The sequence below is a fragment of the Cottoperca gobio genome, chromosome 16 (genome assembly GCF_900634415.1).
Source record: "Cottoperca gobio chromosome 16, fCotGob3.1, whole genome shotgun sequence".
Lineage (NCBI taxonomy): Eukaryota > Metazoa > Chordata > Actinopteri > Perciformes > Bovichtidae > Cottoperca > Cottoperca gobio.
In genome coordinates this window covers 11,353,192-11,377,742 of record NC_041370.1, presented here as the reverse complement: position 1 = coordinate 11,377,742, position 24,551 = coordinate 11,353,192, and the positions used below count along the sequence as shown (strand labels likewise).

At 40.1% G+C, this 24,551-nt stretch overlaps 2 protein-coding genes across 2 annotated transcripts; one reads left to right on the top strand and one right to left on the bottom strand.

Moving 5' to 3' along the window:
* Positions 1-2,122: 2,122 nt before the first annotated feature.
* Positions 2,123-13,619, top strand: stx17 (syntaxin 17). The gene is made up of 7 exons (XM_029451274.1): positions 2,123-2,294; positions 3,646-3,854; positions 3,957-4,022; positions 6,515-6,841; positions 8,262-8,312; positions 10,368-10,454; positions 12,626-13,619. The coding sequence occupies exons 2-7, from the start codon at positions 3,732-3,734 to the stop codon at positions 12,860-12,862; spliced, it is 891 nt and encodes a 296-aa protein (XP_029307134.1). The 5' UTR covers positions 2,123-2,294; positions 3,646-3,731; the 3' UTR covers positions 12,863-13,619.
* Positions 13,620-13,705: 86 nt separating this feature from the next.
* On the bottom strand, positions 13,706-24,453 carry erp44 (endoplasmic reticulum protein 44). Its single transcript, XM_029451273.1, has 11 exons — positions 24,284-24,453; positions 21,667-21,739; positions 20,717-20,756; positions 20,265-20,380; positions 19,153-19,337; positions 18,930-19,045; positions 18,663-18,837; positions 18,327-18,438; positions 18,066-18,207; positions 15,946-16,048; positions 13,706-15,855 (listed from the first exon to the last, which is right to left on the bottom strand). Exons 1-11 carry the CDS (start codon positions 24,341-24,343, stop codon positions 15,745-15,747), a joined length of 1,233 nt encoding a protein of 410 aa, XP_029307133.1. The 5' UTR covers positions 24,344-24,453; the 3' UTR covers positions 13,706-15,744.
* Between the last annotated feature and the right edge of the window lie 98 nt (positions 24,454-24,551).

Sequence of the window (24,551 nt, the reverse complement as noted above, 5' to 3'; positions counted from 1 at the left end):
ACACACACACACACACACACACACACACACACACACACACACATACACACACACACACACACACACACACACACACACACACACACACAGTGAGCTGTCAGTCTCCTGGCCAATCGATCAGTGCTGACAGATAGCAGATACCCCCAGAGTCTTAATTAGAGGTCCCATTAGAACATACACACACAAATACATATGCACAAGCACACACATATTCAAAGTTTATCCTAATTCATTCAGAAAGACCCCTTTAAGACTGATGATATCAAAACGTGTACATGTGAAGAGAGAGCTGAAGGTTTACAAAGACATGCAGTAGGTTATGATCTCAATAGGCTCTTTTTCACAGAAGATATTTCAACAAATCCCAGGTGTAAATAATAAAATGAATGATGGTCAAATTACATTCAGCTGCTTCAGTTTCAGGGTGAATGTTGATGTTATTGGTAACACCTGTGCTTTTCCTACTATGACATGCTGTGAAAAAAGGTCTGTATCCACTGAGACATAAGGATGTGCTGATCACACCTGCTTTAAAAACAGTAAGATGCAGGAGGTAAGAAGTGAACGGAGCTTCCTGCTGGCTTCCTCTCCTGCTGTCAAACTTCCTGGATTAGACTGAAACGAATGGCACCTGAGTCCTCATGAGCCTAACACACACACACACACACACACACACACACACACACACACACACACACACACACACACACACACACACAAACAAACAAAGGCAGAAACATGAACCCAAACATTTTTGATGATTTGCTATTAAGACTTTTACTGTTTTGTTCTTCCCCCTCAGTCTGCAACTCTGGGAGTCCCCTGGAAGTGGACAGACAAACAGACACACATCTTCAACATGTGTACAGCACCAGGGGAAATCCCCTGTAGCTGGGGATTGTGAATTTTACTGTGGCCCCTTGCATGGAGCATCCGCTGAAGGAAGAGTGCGTGGGGGGTTGGCCTAAATGTCAAAGGTAAAAGGTGCTGAAGAAGAGGAGTGGAAACATGCAATAGACCCACTCACACACGCTGATCTCAGAGTAGAGGGGGAACCCCTAGTTCTCTCCCAAACAAAACACACAAAAACATCACACTTAATATTTATTTCCATAAGATTGATGCTGTTTATACATACAACCAACTGTGAAAAGATAAACGGAAATGACAAAAAAATAAAAACCTCTGTAAATATGTCAAACTAAATCAAATCACTCATCTCTTTGCTATAACCTTCATCAGGTAATAATAACTTTTAATAATCAGACACATAATAATGTGTTATTTAGTGAAGTATAGGTGATGAAATGTATGATATATTTCCAATGCTTGAAATATGACAATGTTCACATTATTTTTGACAGTTGTTATGAGTAATTATGACATTTTGAAAGGTCACACATTTGAATGTATATTACCACACAGTGACCCCACAGTCATTTAAAAAAAATATTATCAAAGATTATGACCTCAAATGTTAAGGTTGTGAAGTCCAAAGTAGCAGCACTGCTTTGACTGTTTGACTAGCCACAAAAAAATTAAATAAAAATTCTCCAAATTCTTGTTTTATTTAATCAATTAACTGTTCAATGTTATTTTCTGTAACTTTTATCTTTCTTCATTATGATCAAAGTATTGTTGTCATTGTGATGGATAACACTAAAACTAATTTATTATAATATATTTAGTTTTTATATTATTTTCAGTTTAAAGAACTAAGCAAAAATAAGCCTTAAAACGTACACATGTAATACTGTGTGTGTGCAAAAACAGAATGTAAACCACTCATGTCATTAAACCCCAAATGACAAAACATGTAGGACTACTTCATCGTATGTAGATTGAATATTTAATGTATTGGAACAAACTCCACTTCAAATGATTGCATTAACTGAGTGTATACTGTATTAGTTTCACTTGTGTATTAGGATTCTGGACACTTTGTTATTTATGGTGTATGCTTTACCTTCTTGGTACAAAACAACACGATGAAATAGAATCAATTAGAGAAACATATGCATTGTTATTATTGTATTCATTTATTTCAGAAATGTCACTGACTTGTTGTTGGTGGTACAGTGAAGAGGAACACAATGTGCTTCGGCTACTGGTTGAGGTCGGAAACTTTTCGTAGACGCACTGGGAAGAGAGTTGTTTACAAACAATAAAGTGTCCGAATAAAATACCTGAAAGCGTTGCCGAAAATTAGCAAATCGTCAATCTTCTCAACAGTATGGAGGCTCATAACAGTTTTTAGCGAATATAAATTATATCCTCGAGTGATACTTGCAGTGGTAAGTGTCGCCGTATGTTATCTGTCAGCTGGTCGGCAGTAGACTAGTGTTTCAAGAGTGTCTGGCTAAATCAGGGAGTTTGCTAATATATAATAAGAGTTATATCAGCGCACAGGAAGCTGTTTGCTTCAGTACTTAGCTAGCAGCTAATACAATGCTACTTCGTCCATTTAGCTACAGCTGTTGTCAAGCTGAATGTCTGTAAGCATCAGTTTCCATTCAGGTGTTAAAAAGACATCTAAGTTAAGCAAATGTGTCCACTTCTACTCAAATGAACAGTTTCTTGACGACGACATTAACAAGATCAATCTATAATGGAAAACTAAAACCCTAAGGCTTGTCTGGAAAACTTAGTAGATATTGTATCAGCGTCTAATAGCCAGTAAAATAACCCTCACTAACTATACAGTATGGGCAACGTTATCATAAAGCACTATTATGAACATGTATATGGCAGTAGGTCTGCTACCAACTATTATTTTCAATATCGTTTAATCAGCTGATTATTTTCTAGATTAATCTTTTGATCTATAAAATATCAGAAAGTAGTGAAAACATGTCCCAGTTACTCAAAGTCCAAGGTGATGTCTTTAAATGTTTTGTTTTGTCAGTCCAAAAGATATTCAGTTTAATATGATATAAAACAGAAAAGCAGCACCATATTCATGTGACTGAAAACAGCATTTTCTGCCATTTTTGCCAGGAAAATTATGATTACGACTTACAAAAATTGATAAATCGATTATTTTTCTGTCGGACAACTAATCCTTGCTCTGCTCTGGCACAGTGTTATGTAGGGTTGCAACAAAAGATCATATATTATCATCATCATTCTTTTTATTTGCAATTAATCACTCAATTATTTTTCAATTAACCAATTAATTGTAAGTCACAGTTTCCCAGAGCCCAACAAGGTAATGTATTTAAATTGCTTGTTTTGTCCGACAATTAACCCTAACCGGCCAAAACCCCAAATATATTTAATTTAAAATGATAAGACTGGGAAAAGCAGCACATTTGAAAAGCTGCAAACTAGAAGCAGAGAATGAGAGGACGCATTTTTGCTTGATTAATGACTTAAGCGTTCAATAGATTATCCAAATTCGTCATTCCTTTGCTGTCGACTAATTGATTGATCAAAATATAATTTCTGTGTAGCTGTTATACAGTCAGTGTATCATGCAAGTAATACTTCAGTTACTCTTTTCACTGAAAGGATGTTGGCAAGAAAGAAAAGTATTAGTCTTATGGGGGTGCCAATTTTATATGTGTGGGCAGACTTGCATGTGTCACAGAGTTTATTCATTTGATTTATGTATTTATTAAAATCATACTCTGCTGGTATTTACAGTGTCTGTGGGGGCAGTGAGATAAAACTGAGCAGGTGCCGTGTCTAAGTTACAAAGAGGTGTTGGCTGTGGGCAGTCAGCAGGACACATGGCAGAGGAAGGCAACAAGCTGACACTGAGGCGCTTGGAGGCACCAATCCACAAGTTCATTAAAGTGGCTCTACCCACGGACCTGGAGAGGCTGCAGAAACACCACAATAACATACTGAAGGTGACGGCTGAAATCTGGCTGGACACATGATCGCACGCTCACATCCACACTTTTACTTCCGGCACAGATAGATAACAGATCGTTTTCCCCTTATTTTCACAGTACCAACAAAGCCAGCAATGGGACCGGCTTCATCTGGAGCATATCAATGCCAGCAGAACGGTTCAGGTATAACACAACACTCTGTAAACTTACAAACAAAGCGTATGTTTGTGTGTAGATTGATAATCTATTGTACATTTGTGAAACAGAAGATGTGAGCCTCAATATTATGTTTTTAACTAGCAATGTGCCAAATTCTACCTGTAACTACCAGCGTGTAAAGGCAGAGGCATTTAATATATTATTCAAGTCAGTGACTGGCAGACATGTGAATGTAAGCATTGCATGGATGATGATCTTCCATCCTCATTGCCTCTTAAAATTCCTCAACAAGCACGACCCCACATCTGGATAGTATGGTTTTTGTCTCATATTGTCTGGATACTTAGATCAAATTAAAATAAATCGATTCTCTAAGCTAGACTACTTCTTGAGCGTTGGTGAGGATGGCGGAGCGTGAGCAACCGCAGATGGATACAAGCCGACCTGCACCCTCTGGCTTAAAAGCTAGAATATGGAAGCATTTAGGCTTATATGAAGTTGAAGGGAATAGGGACCTGGACAAAGCACACGGTATGCAAATTGTGTCCAACTAAAAAAAAACACAACAAATATGAGAAACCATATTTCATGTTTCAACCACCTTTTAAAAGTGGCAAGTAGTCACATAATCGAATCGTGTGGCTTGTGGCGTGTGACAGCTCAACACTAGCTCCAGCCTGATTGCTGTACCCCCCCCCCCCCATATGACCCCTTGTTACTACGTGAACACATTTAATTTCCAAAGTCACGTGATAACAACTAAACCATCTCCATGACAACTGAGCCAATCCATCTGTTGAGGAGGGCAAAGAGACGAAAAGCAATATAATCGATCAATCAAATCTGTTAATATAGAATCAGCTTGCCCAGAAAAAAACTATACAAACGTATGAGATACATACAAAGACTGGATCAGACATCTATAAATAAATACACTTTCTGTATAGAAGTTCAGCCTTAAAAATCAGGGCAAGAAAAAAAGAGCTGTTACCAAACCCTCAAATGGACCATCTCCTGTCTGTGTTTAAGTACTTGCAGTCTTGTTCACATGGTGGGTGTGAAATGTCTCAGAGGATGTTGTTGCCTGGAAGCCACCATGTCTCTGAAGGTGAAATAACTCCAAACAGGCAAAAACCCATTCTCTCACCATTACCCTGCAAACTCCAGGGACACACACAGAGTGCTTTACCGTGTCTTCATGGTGTTAATCTAGAGAAGGGGTTAGTCTGCTCTGCTTTAGATGTGTGTGCATGTGTGCTTATATTCCATAACATAGAGAGATGGATGGAGGGAGAGGGAGAGAGAGGGAGAGAGAGGGAGAGAGAGGGAGAGAGAGGGAGAGGGAGGAGAGAGAGAGAGAGAGAGAGAGAGAGAGAGAGAGAGAGGGAGAGGGAGAGAGAGAGGGAGAGAGAGAGAGAGAGAGAGAGAGAGAGAGAGAGAGAGAGAGAGAGGGAGGGAGAGAGAGAGAGAGAGAATTCTGCATTTTGTATCTTGTTTTGACAAAATACAAATGTTGTGAGGTGGAGCGAGAGTCTTTATCCGTAACTGTACAAAGCACACAAAAAGAAAGAAATGGAAAGGATTTAATAGATGCTGAATTATAAACACGATATTATCAACTGTGTATTATTTCCATGATAAACATAATCACAATTATCTTAAATACCAGTATAGCAGCGACACGTTCTAATATATAGTAAGTGGCCTATCTGTTTTAAGTATGTGTTTCAGTCTGTTTAGACTGTCCTTTGTCCCTCCTCTCAGAAAGACTCCCCCCACAAGATGATTGACATTTACTTCCACTGGCTTAGCGTACCCACAGACTCAGTACCCCCACCTTGACCACAGCAACCACAGCAAACACGGTGAAACAGGGGAGCAGAGTCAATACCGTTTTATCATGAATATCTGCTATTGAGTATGTGTTTGGTTGCTCTGTCTGTGCGTTTGAGCTTCGCATGCTCACGGTTAATTTGCAGGCTTACAGGTGCCTGATCTGACTGCTTCTGTGTTAATCAGTGTGTTTTTCAGTTTTATGCACACAAGGACGAGTGTATGCATGTATGTTTATTCATGTCGTGTAATTAGCAGCATGTGTTATCGGCAGTGCGTTGACCCTCTGAGCCCAGGGCGGGCTGCGGCCTGGAGGGCTGATGGCTGGCATGTAATCCTCCTGTCACCCTCAGGGCACGGTGGGATGAGGGGGCTTGTGGTCCCCGGCCTCATATCTGAACCTTATTAAGCCCACACCCCAACGCACACGCACACACATTTCCCATCACTAGAACAGTTTATTGGGATGCTGAAGCTGTCAGCATGAGCACTTCTTTCCAGCTGGCAAAATAAACAACTATTATATTACTATTATTTTTTCTGAGGATTTAAAAATGTTGTTTTATTATTTACATTATTTTGTATAGTTTATAATCATTTTAATTCTATGTCCTTCTGTATAAATGGTCTTTTTGTACACTCAATCTTACAGAGAAACCCGCTTCTTTTCTGTCTTCCTGCAGCAGCTGAGAGCTAACATCAAAGAGATGGAGAAGCTGTGCACACGGGTCCGTGCCGAAGACGCTGCCGCTCTGGAAGCGCTTGTCAAGCCAGTCAGAGACAGGGCGTCAGCCGCCGCACAAGACTTCCTGCTATTGCACTCTAACCCTGTGCCTCAGCCTGCGCCAGCAACACCACCTGCTGCTCAGCCATCCAGCTGTGTGTCCAGCAGTTGCCACGCTGATGACGATGTGTGCGAGGAGCCAGTATCTGGCAGGCAAATTCAGCTCCACCTTCCAGAAATCCCTGCGGATCAGAGTGCGGCTGAGTCCTGGGACAACCTGGAAGAGGTATGAGGGCTGGACCCTAACATGCAGTCTAGATATCATATTCTTATTTTTGACTTTTCTTAAATTCTTAATTTTTCAAAGTAAATCTCATCTTGTTGCTTATTGCTTTGCTGTTGTTACAGACCCTATGTTTTGACATGTGATTCCAAGGTGTACAGCTTAATATTGGTATGCAAGACAAGGTGCAAGACTCTTATCTCACAATCTCCTCCTTTACTTTCTCCTGTAAAATAAGAAAAATAACGAGAGCTTGGATTTAACTTGTCTCTTGTGGTTTAGCATCTTACTCCATCTCTTACTTTGCTTTGTCCATGTGATTCTAAACAAAGTAAGGTTTTTAGGTTTAGTTTAAGTTTATTTGCACAATTTAACAACACACAGACAAAACAGATAAGGAATAATGTACAGTGCAGGAAGAGGCAGAAGACCCACTGGGCCTATTTAAAGCCTTCACCTACGTAATGTTAAGATTTCACAATGTTATAGAGAGCACACCATTAATATACAGAAAATAATGACTTCATAAAAGTGACAGCAAACTACTAGAATAAGATATTATAGGGCTGAAGTGTATGCATTATTTCAGCATCATTAAACATTTTACTTTTTGATGCTGACTAAAAATATCATCTCTGATATCTGGCAATATTAACGATTCCATAACTGACTTTTGTATTTGTTTGTTTGTTTTTGTTTTATACATAGTTGTCACTATTTTTGAATTATTCTAATGCATTACTGCCAATACTAATCTTTCAATAACAGCTAAAGAAAACGCATCGAATGAAGCGTTTCTTAAATAACAGCTGAAGAGTTATGAAAGTTATCTGCAGAGAGAGTTTAGCAAAATGGAAAACCGCAGACATTTTGACTTATAGACAGAAGAGCATGATTTTGTTACTAATAACATGAACAATGGTTTCTATTCAAGTGTCCCAGTAAGCAATGACAGCGCGACAGGGAGCCAGCATGCACAGCAGCAGGACCCTGAAACTCAAGCAGCTAAATGAAACTCAGCCGTCGTTACTTTTATTATGTACACCTGTGCTTTTCCTGCTGGGACATGTCAAAATGTCTCTTGTGAAAAAGGCCTATGTTGAATTTAAATCAAAGCACTGAACGCAAATGACAAGAAAGTAGTTTCCATCCTTGGGCTGCACTAAATGTTGCTATGGTTACGTGCATTATTCCTTGCTACTGCAAGATCATCTAATTCAGCTGACCCCTCTCACCTGCTCCTACAGACGCCCTCACTCCACACTGCTCTACTGTGATACATACAGTGCACATTAGCATTCCCTCTTGTTAGTTAACGGGATTATTAGTTCAAATGAAAAGTTCGGACGTACTGTAGCTGTAGATTTGAGTGATAACTAAACATCAAAATAAAAAATAAACGCGGTTGTTTTTTCTCTCTCAGGATCTGAAGGAACTGAGTGGTTTGGTGACGGAGTTCTCTCTGCTCGTTCACGTGAGTACGAACACTCAACTCTGCTGTGGACTTTGTGGCTGCTCACATTTCTCCATCTACATGTGTGCACAGCTACCCCCGTGAACAAAAACAATGTGACAGCCTATAGCGTTTCCAGGAAGTGGTGCGTATTTGACCGTATGTGCTTGTGTTGCTTGGTAAGGCTCCTCTGAGAGGAGGTTAACACAGATCGGCTCAGGACGACGGCTGGGGCCCCAGAGGCCCTTTACCAGTGCAGGAGGAGAGATTGAGAAGTAGACGATGGCGAGAGGGAGGATTTGGGGGAGAGCAGCAGGTTGTCCACAGGGGGAGAGGTGGGGAACAATGGCCACATCGGAGCAGGTGGAGAACAGACGGCTCAGATTATCACGTTATCCTCAGAGATGGAGAGAGAGAGAAGCAGAGTGAAGGAGAGATTAACAGTGAAAAGAGAGAGAGTGAAGATGTAGTTAGGGTTAAAAAAAAATACAGAGGCATAGGGGGGGGGGGCAGAAAGAGCATAGACATGTTGTTGTGGTGTCTCACGGGTGAAAGACGTCGTTAGGGGAGTAATATCCCAGCTCTCAGCCACAGTGGAAATACTGAGTGTGAGTGTGTGGTTGTGTCTTTGTCTGCACATGCGTCATGTTAGCGGCTGTTCCGGTGTCTGTTTTTTTTTCTTCGTGTGTCTTCTAAGGCCGCACACTTATAAGCCTGTCATGTGACTGTGCTGTAGAAAACTGACAAATACAGTATTTCAATTATTTATAGATTTATCAAGTATTTCTTATATTATTTATTTACTCTAGAAAATGTGACCAGAGTCACAAAAAAAAACATAAAACAAAAGCAATGAAGCAACATTTTAATCTTTATTTGTACCTACTAAATTACTATAAACAGTGCATTGTTTACCAAAACTAGATTAAATATATCTTTCGTACATGCACTAATCAATTTATGAAAGGGTTTTTAACTTCTCATATAGCTAAGAACGCCCTGAGATCACATTAATTAAATTAAATTAAAAACATGACAAATAAATAAAAGAAGAAATAGAAATGCTAATTCCATTTTTACCACAAGGTCCATTTATTCAAATCACATCATTTTCCTCAGCAGATGGAGTTTGTTTAGTTGTCATGGAATTACTGAATGGACCTTTGAATGAGAATGTTGCCAACTCAAGAATACACTTTTATTTATTTACTCAAAACGTGTGAACACGTCATCGCAAAATATTCCGGCTTTTCGTTTGGAGATGCAAAGATTAGTCGATTAGTTGATCAACAGAAAATGAATCAATTGTTGTGATTGTCATTCTTTCTCTTTTTGATTATTATGTTTGGGTCATTTATGCATTTATTAGATTATATTTTTTTGGACATTTGGGACATTTTATCTAGGAAATTATTCATCAGATTAATAGATTATGAAAATAACAGTTTGTTGCAGCTTTATTATCATCTTGGTGAAACTGCTGCTTTTAAGGGAAACAAATAAAAGCGCAGAAAATTAGAGAGACGAAGATGTGATCTGTGAATCTGAGTGGTGAGGGGTTAAACTGCCCGTAACCGTCACAAAATAAACAATAACATTTTACATGGGTATGTGTAAAAAAATTAATTCAAAAAACTTCTAGCTCAGAGCGAGGAGATGAAAGAGGGAGAAGTGGTGTTGAGGATAGGTGAGGAAGAAGAGGAGGAGAAGAGAAGTGCTTCTGGTTGTTGTTTGGTCACTGTGTCCATCCAGCCCTCACATGGAGAGAGACAGCTGCCACTCTGAATATTTCATGAGATCTACACAATGCCACACACACATAGACCCCACCCCCAGTGACATCCTTTGAATATACCCACAACCTCCACACACACACACACTCATACACACCCTTCCCGTGTTCGCTGGTGCCGTGGAGCAGAATTTGGACAGATAAAAAAATAAAAAAACGTAATACATGACAGGTGGTTGCTCTTTCACATGCGTGTGTGTTTATGTCGGCGAATGTGGTTGCTTGAGTGAGTGTGTGTGTGTGTGTTAATATGTGTGTGTGTGTGTCTCACCCCTGTGCATCAGTCCCAGCAGGAGAAGATTGACAGCATAGAGGACAACGTCAACGCAGCCGCTGCCAACGTGGAGGAGGGGACCAAGAGCCTGGGGAAGGTGTGTATGTGTGTGTGTGTGTGTGTGTGTGTCCTGATGATCTGATGTGTGTGTGTGTGTGTGTGTGTGTGTGTGTGTGTGTGTGTGTGTGTGTGTGTGTGTGTGTGTGTGTGTGTAGTGTTTGGGAGATGGGGAGATCGATGGCACTTTGCCTCCCAGCCATTCCACAGCGTTTGTCCCTATTGATCCGTTCGAATACGGAGGAAAGCTGCAATTAAGGAAATAGAGAGAGGAGTGGAGGGGAAGAGGCGTGATAGAGAGGTAGGATGAGAGGGGTGACAAGAGAGGGTCAGCGTGTTTGTGTGTGTGTGTAGCATTAAGGAGAGGTTTGAATGACTGTTTAATAGTATTTCAGGTGCAGCATTTGGCCTTCCATTACCAATTCAATACACTCTTACACACAGAGTGTAACTCAGAAGGACAACTCGGTGCCCTTCACACATATAGCGCTCTTGAAATGTTGAACTTTTTCTCTGTAATATTGAGAATGAATCACCTGTTTTTGTTAATCAACACACACACACACACACACACACTAGTTCAAACTGTTTTCTACTAAGGATTGTGACATTTTCTAACTTTACTTTACAGTATTTTGTTTGGGATTAAAGGAAAAAGGAATTAATCTGTCAGATGAAGCAGTTTTTTGATCTGTGTTTTGCTCACACCTTTAGGAACATAATAGAGGTGTGAAGTTATTACACTGTAAGAAAAAAAACGCTGATGACACCGAGTCGAGTTTCCTGTGTGCTGAGAGAAACCTGTAAATGCCAACGCTGAAGAAGTGCCATGCGGATACTGATTTGTCCTGGTTACTGAGATTTCCGCCACCATTCAAGTACAAATGAGATGAGTTACATTTCTTTTGTGGTGCTCAAAGCATTGAAATAAGAAATTTAACCAATTTAAAAGCAACTTCCTATTTTAGAAGAATTGTTCGCATTACTCTGGATAATCTGCACCAAGTAAAAACTGTTCTCTAATCTTCCAATGTGAACAAAGCGTTCCACAGAGCAGTCTGTATATTATCCAGATTGACACATTGTCTCTTGAAAGACATACTATAATGCTATTAAATGAATCTTCATCAATTCTTATAATATTTTTGGCAGCTGTTTTCTTTGTAGGGGTGGCAGTTTGTGTCCCTGACCATGTGTATGCATGGGGAAAGTCTTTGCATAAGACCTCCTGCCAAATGAATGTAATTTAATTTTGCATATTTTTCATTGTGATTTAATGGTGTGAGCATCATTTCATTCACCTCCATCATCTTTGGATGGATTCTCAGACTGAAATCTAGGCAAATAAAAACTGCATAGCTGGATACCAGACATGTGAGAAAGTCTGTTCAATGACCTTTTAACAATTTGAGCTTTATTCCTAATATTTATAAAATAAATGGCACAATTATAGAAATATTTCTTTTAAAATGGTTATTTTAAATTAAATCCACCCGACAAACAAAGGTTGACCTCTCTGTAAGGTTGCTGGTAGATGTAGTAGGCTGCACATTAGCCGGGGTGGAGAGATGAAGCAGATGAGAGGTACGTCAGATGTTTTAACGCGTTTGAAAGCTTGTAATCTGTCATCAGGTCAAACAGCGTTACACACACACACACACACACACACACACAGTCACACATTTCATCCATCCTCCACAACCTGTGCCCAGAGTCCTTTTAACTCAGCTCAAATGAAATTAAAATTCCCTCAACTGCCACGGGGGTGGGGACATGCAATGCTAGCTTTTGAACTAGATTAATTTAATGGTGAGTGTTAATCAAGTGTGTGTGTGTGTGTGTGTGTCTGTGTCTGTGTCTGTGTCTGTGTGTGTCATTAATTGTCATCAGCAAAGAGCACCTTCCACTCTGATGATAACAGCTGTAATAACACACAGGCCACATCTCTCTGATATCTCCTAAATGGAGATAATGAAAACTCTTTGAAGCAGCTATGGCAGTGTTGATTTACATTTACACATGCAGGCTTGTTTGTGTCTTCTTCTTCTTTTTCCTCCTTCCCTGGCTCGATGTGTGATCATGAAAGGATAGCCACGTCCCAACTCTATCGCAGACTGTCTCTAAGCCACAAAGTACTGATGTCTCCAAAGGTGTGTGTATGTGTAGATGTTAAATTAAACTAGAGCATATCTCTTCTTCCTGTCTCTCTAGGCGGTGGGCTACAAGTTGGCGGTGTTGCCGATTGCCGGGGCGCTGCTTGGCGGTGTATTAGGAGGTCCACTCGGCCTGCTGGTTGGGTTCAAAGCGGCAGGGGTGGCTGCTGCTCTGGGAGGCGGCGTCCTGGGGTTTGCGGGCGGCAACCTGGCTCAGAAACACCGCAAAGCCCGAGTGGATCTACAGATGAAACGACTGACAGCACCACCACCAGAGACAAACAAGGACAAATGACCCAAGTTCTCGTTCGTCTTCTGACCTCAGGTGTTGACTAATCACTAAAGGCTTCAGTGATCAATCAGAAGCACAAACTAGACCTCCGGCAGTGTCACATTGCCTTAAAGAGACTTAACATAAGAAGTCATCAGGCTTTGCTGTTGCCAAGCACTTTTGTAAAATAATTCTGTAATAACAGCTTTAGTCAGACTTTCATGTTCAGTTGAGAATGCTTTGCCTGAGGACATTGATCTAATTTTGCACACAGCTGATTTTTTTTTCTCAAGACAACCAAGTGGTTATTTACACTACCTATTTCTGTGTGTGGTTGGGTCCAAATGACGTAACATTTCTTTACTAAAATAAATCTTTGGCGTCAGTTTAACAGACCCAACCATTCTGTCAAATGCTAAAGCTGAACAAGGAGACGCTTTGTTCCTCAAACATCTTTTTTCAGATCCTTCTTCACCAGTGATCATGCTTCCATGTTCTTTATGCAGAACATAATATCCCCATGTGTACAGCTGTACTTCTGAGACTACAGTAAGAATGATGTATGCAGAAAATGTTTTAAGCCTTATGTCACCTGTGGTTCTGCTTCAATGTTTATGTAAATTATACTGTATATATTCACAGACTTCTTTTTGTCCAGTGTGAGAGCAAAATTGCACCAAAGTGCCACTGTCCAGATCACTTCAGGGTCTCGTGGAAGAACCTGCCATGTATTGATTATACTGCTGCTGGTTTTCTGTCAAATAAAATGGGTTTTTTTCAACATTAATGTCATGCAATGGATAAATATCACAGTAAATGACACCAGTGTAGTGCAGAGAGACATACAAAGCATCAGACAACATAATATCCTGTAAAATGGTTTTTAATTTACTTTTTTTTATTTGTTTTTTACTCTTCTCCCCCTGAGATGACTTGGTTTAGAAATGGCATCACACTCCCCCCCCCTGTTGCTCGCCTGTATGTGGGCTGATATGTTACTATGCAGGCATCTGTTGGCCTCTATGGAAGGGCAGGACGTGCAGTACAAACTTAGCAATGGGTCCCTACACTTTCAATCTGGCTTCTGCTTTTGGATTCAAATCACGCTCTGGGGATCTCAGGGCGCAAGACTTGTACCAAATCCCCAAAGAGGTATAAAGAGACTAAACCAGTTTTTAAGAGAACTTGTATAAAGTGGCAGACTGTAAATTTCCACCGTGGGTTTTCCCCTCTCGTCTCTCTGTGCTTATTAAAGCACAGGGAAGGACGCTGTCTTTTCTCCCCCCGCATGATGACACGTTTGACAACAGGTAACAGCAAAAACAACAGCCATTTCATAACCATTTTAAAGTACATCATTGCAAAACCCTCTTATTTGACTCCAGGGGAAAAACAACTGCCAAGGTGTTATGGCAAATACTGTGCCTTTAAAAAGGTATCCAGCCCCCTTTGACTTTTAATGTTTTACAGTAGTGGAGGTAATCAGCATTTTAGACAGTAAAATAAGACTTTCAGATTTCTTGGGTACAGAATTGACAGAAGTCCTGATTGCATAAGTATTCATGTCCTTCAAGACAATACTTAATAGAGGCACCTTTGGCAAAAGTTACAGCCTTAGGTCTACTTCAATAGGCCTGTAACAGCTTTACACGTCTCAACACTTATTATTTTACATTCTTCTTTTAAATCCTTTAGATTTGGCTTCTAGGTTTGAGTCTACTTGATGTCAAATTTAAAGTTGTATCTTTTGAACAGGATTTCTCTGTACTGTTCTGCATCAATTTAACCTTCTGCAGTCACAAGCTGTCCGGGCAATGCTGCAGAGAAGCCTCCACATAGCATGATGCTGCCACCACCAGGGATAATGTGTTTTTGGTGTTCAGCAGTTTCAGGCTTTTACTAAACACAGAATTTCGTATGATGGCCAAAAGGCTCATTCACTTTGACATTACAGTATTTGCTATCGATTGTTGACAAAAATAAAATCCTAATTACATCCACTGTGATTCAGTGTTATAAAACAGTGACACATAAAAAAGGTCCGAGGGGGCAATACTTTTTATAAGCACTGTAAGAGACATCATAATCTATAATCATTTAGTACCAGGGAGAGAAGGGGTGCATCTCAATAGGCTGGAGTAGCTCCGTCTCTTTATCTTCTTTCTCAAGTCATGGTTTGAAATTGTGTTACGCCTACCAAGCATTTAAAATGTTTTCTATTCCTTCAGAACTCCGTGCATGGAGAAGATATGGAGATAAAGCTACTTCGAACAGGCATATTGTTATAACTTGTGCTATACAAATTAATTAGACTAGAGTTGGTAATATTATTGAGATGCAGCCATGAGGTCAGTGAGACTAAACAAGCGTCTCCTACCAGACAGGCTGAACTGAACTACCCACAGATAAGAACCGTACGAGTGAGGGAACTGTTCTGGTTTTTTCTTCTACAAAAAGCCGGGTGATGTAAAAGAAAGGAATAAAATTAAAAAAGAACTCTGCATTTAATTTAGACCAACAAGGGGACTCCCATGTAGCACAAACATATTTACAAGCTCCAGAAAATAAAAGTAAAAACACTTCTCTTAATGTCCTAATGCCCCTAACCCCTGCCCACACACATTTTTCTTCTTTAACCCCTTCCTTTTGATCCAAAATAAAAATTGTACGTGAAAGAGTTATGAAAATATAGGTTATTCCAACATGGTTGTGTCGTAGACTGAACTCCTCTCCTCCTGTTCTTCTTTTTCACCTTCTTCTTCCACTTCATTCTCCTCTTCTCTCTCTCTCTTGAGTAAGGGTGTTGGGTGTTGCTGTTCTGTCCCGCTGGCCTGTCCCAACCCTAACCCCCTCCCTGACCCTGGGGCGTGGCATTGAGTCACAGGATCACTGGAAGGCTGTTGAGGTCACAGCTCGTCACGGTCCCGTCTGAGGATGGTGTAGCGAGTCTCGCTGGGCTGCAGCTTCTGGAATGAACTCTCTGGAGGGCTGCTGGCCACTTCTCCTCCCGTCTCCTCCTGGGGGTAAAAGTCAGAACAAACAGTCAAGTTACACATGACGTAGAAAACCAACTTTCAGTGACAGCGTAGTCCGTGGCACTGCCTGACCTGTCCGGGCGTGCTGTCCGTGGGATCAGGACCGTGGTGAAACTCTCGGTGTAGCTTTCCAGAGTGAAGGTCCAACACAAACTGTCTCAGCTTTCCAGGGATACTGAGGGGAGGGGCAGGGGGGACACAGAAACAGAAACACACATTGGACATCATGAAAAGAAGATTTTTGTATCCTTAATCTAATCTGTACAAGCCTAATCTGTGTGAGGCTTGTACATACAAGTGTTTGTACAAACAAGTCGGATTTTAATTTCATAAACTCGTTATAAATGATACATTTCTGCCTGATGAGTGCCATATATATTCATGAGTAGGTGCGTGTTTGTGAGATTTAATCATAATAATCAAAGGAGGGAAGGGTCTGACAAGGTGAATAAATTGCTTTTCTACCTTTGTCAACTAAGTGCTTTACAATTTAGCCTGTCATGGAGACACACATACTGGCACAAGGAGGAATTTGAGTATCTTCCCATCTTGCTCAACGACACTTCAACTTGCGGTCAGGAGGAGCTGGGGCTCAAATCATCAACCCTGCAATTAATTAGACAACTTACTCTGCCTCCTGAGCCATAGCTCCGGCATGAAGTTTGTCCATAAGGACAAGGGGAAGCGACAGTCAGGGAAATGGGCGGGAGCATATCATACAGTAGGTAGTGTTACACGGTCAGGTGTTTTAATGAAGGATGTTACTCTGGACAGCGAGCTCCATAAAGAACTAGGCAGCTTTTAACCCCAGAATTATCCAACAACATGCCAATACATGTACAGGCCAAGCCATGATGAATATTAGTTTACTTAAAGTTCATTTCAGTTATTTATCTTTATGTTATTAGATTTCTGTAACAAATACATTCAGATTAATGCATTATTAGGTGTTTTTGTTTTCAGGCGTTTCTCCCTTTGTGAAGAGAGGCAGACTATCGTTACACATCTCGTACGACAGGGCTGGACCACAAAATGTTGTGTACAAGAAAAGAAAATTGGTGAATGCAACAAATTCTCTTAACTCGGTCGTACGGGCCTCTTTAAAGCCCGTCTGTTTGTAAGAGTGGTTCTTGCATGAGGCCCAGTGACTGTGTGTCGGAATGCCTTTGTCAAACAGACAAAGTTCAGCAATAAAGACAGTTGATATGAGACAAAACAGCTTGTGGCAGCAGCAGAAGAAATCAGTCCCTGCGGACGTGTCATGAATCAGCATTAATCCATATCAACGCTGTCCTGTGAAGTGCGCTTATTAACGACAGGTTATGAGCTGTTGTCATATCACACAGGCGGAGCAGGTCCCCAGTCGCAGCTAACCCCGTGTGTCAGAGCAGCATGAAGATACACACACACAAATATATATATATATATAAATAAACACACACACAACATACACTGGGCTAATGTAATTACAAGCTGTGTGCCACATGCAGGTGGTGATGTGATGTAATTAGGTTGTGGAGGGCTGGTCAGTCCTCAGGGCTTCTGTCTATCTGATCAGACTCTGATTGGGGACTGGGGGGAGGCCGAGTGGTGGGGGGCAGAATAAATAAGATTAAATTAGATTAGACTGGATTAGTTTAGCACTTATTGCACGTGCCAAATCATGTCACATTAGCTCCGGTGTCCTGGCCCATTCATAAAGGACAGATTTTAGGATGTGTGACATTTCTCTGTTGTTGAGTGCACAGTGGAGTGTGGAGGTGTGTGTGTGTGTGTGTGTGTGTGTGTGTGTGTAATGGAATTAACTTAATTTAAGGAGATTTTGTTATGAACAATCTCATACACAGTATCAGTATTAGGAAATAATTGCTCAAAAATGTCCAAAAGAACGCTGAATGTATCTGACTGATTTGACATGTGGATGATTCATTTCTTAATTACAGCTGCATTTGTGGTACATTTTCATTTATATTTGGCAATTTCTTTTTGCATGAAACAATTACCGGCCCCCATTTGAAAAAAAAAAAAAAGCCCATGGTGGTATCGTAAAAGAAACAAAATATGTTGGTATTGTTTGAAATGACCAAATATTTATAATTTGTCAGGTTTGGATAATATTGTGCATCTATAAGGATTATAGTGCTGCACACATACACTACATTTTAAAAGAGAAAGTGAAACGTGGTACTTACTCAAGGTCTTTAAAGTCGGGATAGACATACATGTGTCTGAATGAGTCTATAGCTATGACGGGACAGTCAGCAGGAGTTTTCTGGATATGGAGCAGAGGATGGCGGAACTTCTCGCAGTCCGCATGCAGGAAGTTTATAGACCCTGAGGAGGTGACACCAATGTCATGAACACCACTTCTGTGCACAAGAGCTGTTTGGCTCATGAGTAATTAAAATGTGCATCCCTGATTGGTACAAAATGCCACAAACACTCAGGCTCACCTTTCTCGCTGATGAGCTGGCGAGCCACTTCATGCTGGAACTTCTCTAAGCTCGCTGTGTCTTCTCTAACGTGGAACAAGATGAGGAAAGGGATCCCTTCTTCAGTCAGCTCCTGGAAAACACAAATACAAATACACAAAGTGTCAAGGACAGATGGAGCCAGAGCCTTTCCGTGGCTCAGCAGATGGACAAGCCACAGACTCCATGAATACCCTCCAGGATGTTTTTTGTGTAAATATCTCCATCTACACATCAAGATTTACACAACTATTATCAGACCAAAAAAAGAAATAGATCAAGCTGACAAAGCTCTATTTGAAAAAGCAGGAAACAAACCTCTCCATTTTCAAAGGTGATCTCCCTGACCAGAGGCACACACTTGTCCTGGGCCCAAGCGTAAGTCAGGTCGAAGTTGATGAGTGAGCCGAGGAAGACCATGTCGGGGATGCCCTCCCCCACAGGCTTGAAGATTATATTGTCTCCACTGAATCGCTCCGCCTCAGATACAGCGCTGTGAGAGTAAAGCAGATAAAAAAAGTTTAAGATAAATAGAAATTGAAGAATTACAACTAAGCTTAAAATAAAGATGGCGTTGTGTCTTACCCAAAGGCAGACAAGAACGTGCAGTCATCTCGAAGGATGTTGGCAACTTTTCCAAAAATGCGGTAGTTCTCCGAGTCCTTACTTTCAAAGTAAGCTATGATGTTTCTCTTGCTTCTCTGTTGAATAAGAAAGTTAAAAAAAAATGAGAAAAGAAATTAACCTTTATTTTTTACAATGAATGTTGAAATGTGCAATGTTTTGATTGTGCGTGTTTTCAACTCACATCCAGAGTATTAACCTCCTCCATTGTGTGCATCTCTTTCACAGGGTTGACCTGCTGCTGGCGGATGAAGTCAGCAATGGCCGCCACTGACCTCTGACCCCTGTACTCCCTCTTCATCATCATCCCATTGCGGAGCAACTTCAATGTTGGATACTTGGTGATGCGGTACCGCTGGGCGATGTCCGCTACACAGAGAGGCAAGGGAGAAGTTAAGTAAAGAAGGACAAATCAATTGATGAAGAGGAAGAAGCCGAGTAAAAACACATGGGGATGGGTGGATGAGGAGCAGAGAAGTGACAGAGACGGCGGTTAAACCTGAAAACACTGCCTTCAGTCAGCTCTGAGCTCTGATCTCCCACATGAAAGCTGCCCCCCACCAAGAGTAAATATTCTCTCTGCACACTGAATGAGTGTGTGTGTGTGTGTGTGCATGTGGCAGGTGTCAATCTCCCTGCGGGGTGTCTCTAAGCCTCCCGTCTTCACAGGAAGCAGCAGTTTTGTCATTAGTCTTCAAACAGTTTGCAGGTCATCAATAATTCTCTTTAATTTGCTTTATCTCAAAAGGCTGAGGCTGGCGGTTTATGCGTCTGTGCTTTGGTGTCCTTGGCATCTATGTGTACATATGTGCATCAAATATAGACTGTGTGTGTGTGTGTGTATATATATATATATATATATATATATATATATATATATATATATATATATATATATATAATAACAGAGTTAGAGCAGGTTATGGCATTAGATCACCATAAACAACAACCACCCCATATATTAATACTAATAATAATAATTTGGACAAGTAATCACTTAAGTAAGCAAAAATGAAAGCATTTCACAGTTTCAACTTCAATATTACTAAGTTTATTTGTCTTTATTTCACATTGTTATGAAATACTTTTGACTGTTGATCAAATTAATCATTGGTATGGCTCTGGTAACTCGTGATGGGCATTTTTCACTATTTGTTCACGTTATAAGTTAAACAACGGAAAAACATATCAATAAGTGAAATCAAGTTGAATTGTTATCCATTTGTTGCTGGGCACTTCTCTTGACAATATTAAAGAACACTAAATTGTAATTAAAAAAAGTTAGTAAATACTCACAATGTTGGTCACAGTCGACACGGGCAAACACCACCTGCGTGGTTTCAGGGAACTCCTCCCTCACTATGTTAGATGCCTCCTCAAATATTGGATGGAGCATCTGACTGAACCTGCACCTGTAAGGGGGGAGTGAAGTGGTGTAAGGCCAATACGATTTATACGATCCATATTTTGTAAGTATATCAAATAGATTTTTAGATCCATTGGACTAAATTTAGCAGTATTTGCCAATGTTGGCAAATGTTTTTTGTAACAGTTCTATTAACTATCCATTACTTAGACATAATGAGATTAAAAAATAAAATCACCTGTAGATGACAACAATCGAATTATACTTGTTACACAATGTGGCATTCATAGAAAACTTCTGTATCATCAGAAAAAGTCCTTAAAACATCCTTGACATAATATACAGCGGTCCAATGATTGTGGGAGAGAAACAACACACTTACCAGTCTGCGTAAAAATTGACTAATGACACCCCAGCATTATCTGCAAGGAAACACATAAACACACACAATCAGTAAATAAATATAAGCCTCTAAACATTACTAAATACACTCATGAGTGTATATTTTGCTAGTATTACTAATTCAAATATAAGTCTATTCAATCTTAAATCCCTCAGTTTTCTGTCACTGACTGATGGCCATATGGTTATATATATTAATTTATTCATCCATTGTACCACCCATTGATTAAATGTCATTAAATGTCTGTCTGGTAAAAAGGTAAGCCAAGGGCCAATGACTCTCAAGTAGGTCAGACCTGCATCAATGAGGTTTTAAGAAAACCGTATGGAACATAAAAAAGAGAATACATTTCTTTCCAGGTTACCCAAATATTTAAGAAATTTAGTGTGCGGTGGTGACAAATCAGACAAGAAAGTGATGTAAAAAAACGTTTAATGGTGCTATCAAAACAAACAACTAATTGCGTAATAGTCTACGTTTCTCCTTGGTCAACAAAATCACATGATTTTTGTGATATCTTAACTAAGAGAGACATAAAAACAGTATGACCAAGTGGACTGAAAACATAATGTTGTTGGCAGACAAAACAAAAATGGAAGAACAACAAGTATCTCTTAAAGACAAGTGAGTAAAAAAAGTTAGTCTTTGATGTATTAAAAGGAATAGTTTAACATGTTGGGAAATATGCTTATTTGCTTCCTTGGCAAGAACTAGATGAGATAGAAATACAAGGAAATAAGATGTTTCCAGACTGTATGCCAAGCTATGCCAAGCTAAGCCAACCAGCTGTTGGCTGTAGCTTCATATTAAATGAATAAACATGAGAGTTGTAAAGATCTTCGCATCCAACTCCCAGCAAGAATGTGAATACGAGTATTTCCCAAACTACTATTCCTTTCACTTTTGAAGAGTTAAGCATGAAGGCTTACTTAGGACGTCATCAATGTTGGCTGAATCCAGACTTGTGATGTCTGCTTGTCCGGGAGTAGAGAGGCCCATCACCTACAGGCACACAGGAAAATATATAGATAGGTAATTAAAAACATAAAGACACAGACATGCTGGTTAAGACAACTATGTGGGGACAAAAGATTCTGAAGACAATGAATAAGAACAAAACATTAACCTGTATTACCTATATTTCCTGAAATTCAGAACTAAAAGCTTGAGTGAACCAACAAGCCTGTCAGCATAGCACTAATTAGCACATCTAGAGACTGACTCACCAACACCAGCTCACAGTGTCAAGTATAGACCATAGTACTTAATTAATACCTTGAGAATGTATTGAAAGTATATTTGTATATACTTTATATTTCTAGCAGTGTGCAATTATTATGTTTGCAATAGAGAGTGGGTGCAAGACAGCAGACAAGACGTAGCTTTAACCAGCAACTTTGTCCAACTCCTCCTGTGGGACCCCGACGTGTCCCAGGAAAGCTAAGAGTTTTAATCTTTCCAGTGTTTCTTGGATCTTCCCCAGTCTTTTTATCCAGTCAGTTGTTCCGGGTGCTGGGCTAAGATACAGAGCAAAATGCTAATTATGCTCTCAGTGATTTCCAGCCTAATCTGATATTTCCTTGTAACCTGTTTTTTGTGTTTGTTAATGTGGACTGAAGTGTCATGCAACTTCACATGGATATGATGGCGCGAGTCAGGAAATAGCACATATTTTAACGTTTGAGGGATTTTTCCTTTTGAAGGTTTTGATAAACTAATGGGAAATATTTAAGGAAATAACCAGGAAGTCTCAGAAATATGTGAAGATCTATGTTCTTGGAAATGTAATGTTTTTTTCCTGTTAATACCTACCTGTTGAAGGATATATGGACCTCTCTCCATTAATTAAGTATCCAAACACAGTATTTTTAACTTTGATATGTCGCTAAACAAAGTGTGACAAAACATTTCACAGTAGAGCAGCATCCATTTCGTACAGTGTGTTGACTGTTAAGCCCACATATCTCCAAAGGTGGCAAATCAGCTGTCATCTTTAAATGTACAAGCAGTGCTAATTCCACCAAATAGAGTGAGCAAACTGTCGCTGCTATTTGCAATGTTATTCTTTCAGTCAGTCTTTACTCAAATAATGTGGCCATTACACATAATGACACTGCACAATTTTTACAAACATCCTATTTTGTCAGACATTTTCTCTGACAACTTATCTTTTAGTCTAATTCTATTTGCATCTCTCTCTCTCTCTCTCTGGAGAGATGCAAATTAAAAAAGGCAATTGTAGCATGAATGAACACTTGTATTAAAGAGCCTATGTTTAACAAGACTGCGTTTTCAAAACTTTCACCCTGTTGATAAATAATTTAATAAATTAATTGAGGTCGAAAATGCAATGCCATATTTTTCTGCATTATCATTACACCCACTGCGGAAAATAACGTCAGCCACTGTAGTCTACACTTCTGTAAAAGTATGCCTGCACTATCTCTTTATCTGCTGTGATCTGACTGTTGACTCAACATCTTATTCAAACAGGATATGACAGATATGAACAGTGAAATAGCCAGAGCTCACACTGCTTCATGCTTTACTGGGTAACCCTATATGTAGCTGAACTTTTGTTCACACACACACACACACACACAAGCAAATAGTCAAGAGCTTAACTTTCACAGTCCTTCCCTTTCTGGAAAAAAAGGTCTCAACATTGTAAAAACTGTCATTGTACCTTTTAACCAAAGATGATGACACAGCTGCAAACTGATAAGAAATGTCACAGTTGCTGTGGTTAAACCAATGAAGAAACTGCGAAGAAACTGAGAGAAGTTTAAGTTTTCATCTCAGGCCCAAAACTCTCACAACAGCGGCGCTATGTCTAGTTCCGGGTTGTCAGCCAATAAGAATGAGCCACAACAGAGGAATTCATCAACCGGCGAGCACCATTCAGAGACGCGAAGAGTCAGACAATAAATGTGTGCGTCCAAACCTTTACAATAACAAATATAAAGCTTGATCAAACACTGCGGACCAACCCTTTCAATAAACAAAGCGCTTAAACTAACCATGGTAGTAATTTGCAATTATATCCGTGCTGTCAATATGTGGTAATGGCTAATGCTAGCTCGGTGCATCATTCCTCCCTTAACAAAGTTATAAGGAGTTCAATTGAAGCTAATTTCTTGGAATTGTTAGGAATATACGCTTTGTTATGCAAGTTACACCTCGGTTATACAAGAAGGATTATGGCTTGTTACAACACTACAGCCAACGTTACTTAACACTACCGGCTAAGTTGACATTGCAGCTGGGTAACTTGATTAGTTAAGGGAGTCGTTTGGTGAAACCCAGTCAAAAGGCCTCTTAAATGAACCTGATAAATAATAACTGCACGTCCAGCAGCGAGCTCACTGGTCGTCTTGAACACTTTAAAAGCCACGTCTCATGCCAGTAGATGCTCATCGGTTAGCTAGCAGCTAACTATCCAGCGGCAGGCTAGATAACGTTACTTAGCTAACGTTAGCTTGCTGATGTAGCTCAAAAGCAGTGCAGATACGGTTGAATATGTATATATATTGAATATATTCTTACCAGCAGTACAACCGTGACGAAGCGGATATCGAGAGAGGGAGATATTGCTAACAGTTTCATTGTACAGTATAGTTATTGGAGGTGGTGTGTAGTCTTCCCAATTTGTCTCGACGCCGCTCTTCTCTTCTTACTGCAGCAGGAAACCGATGTCGAACCAATCTCACGGTGACAACGGAAACGTGAGGGACACTTCCCGGTATTCGTTTGGCTTTGTGGGTGATGTAGTTTTTCTAAATCGCCCAACGGCCGAGCTGGATAATGGGGAAAA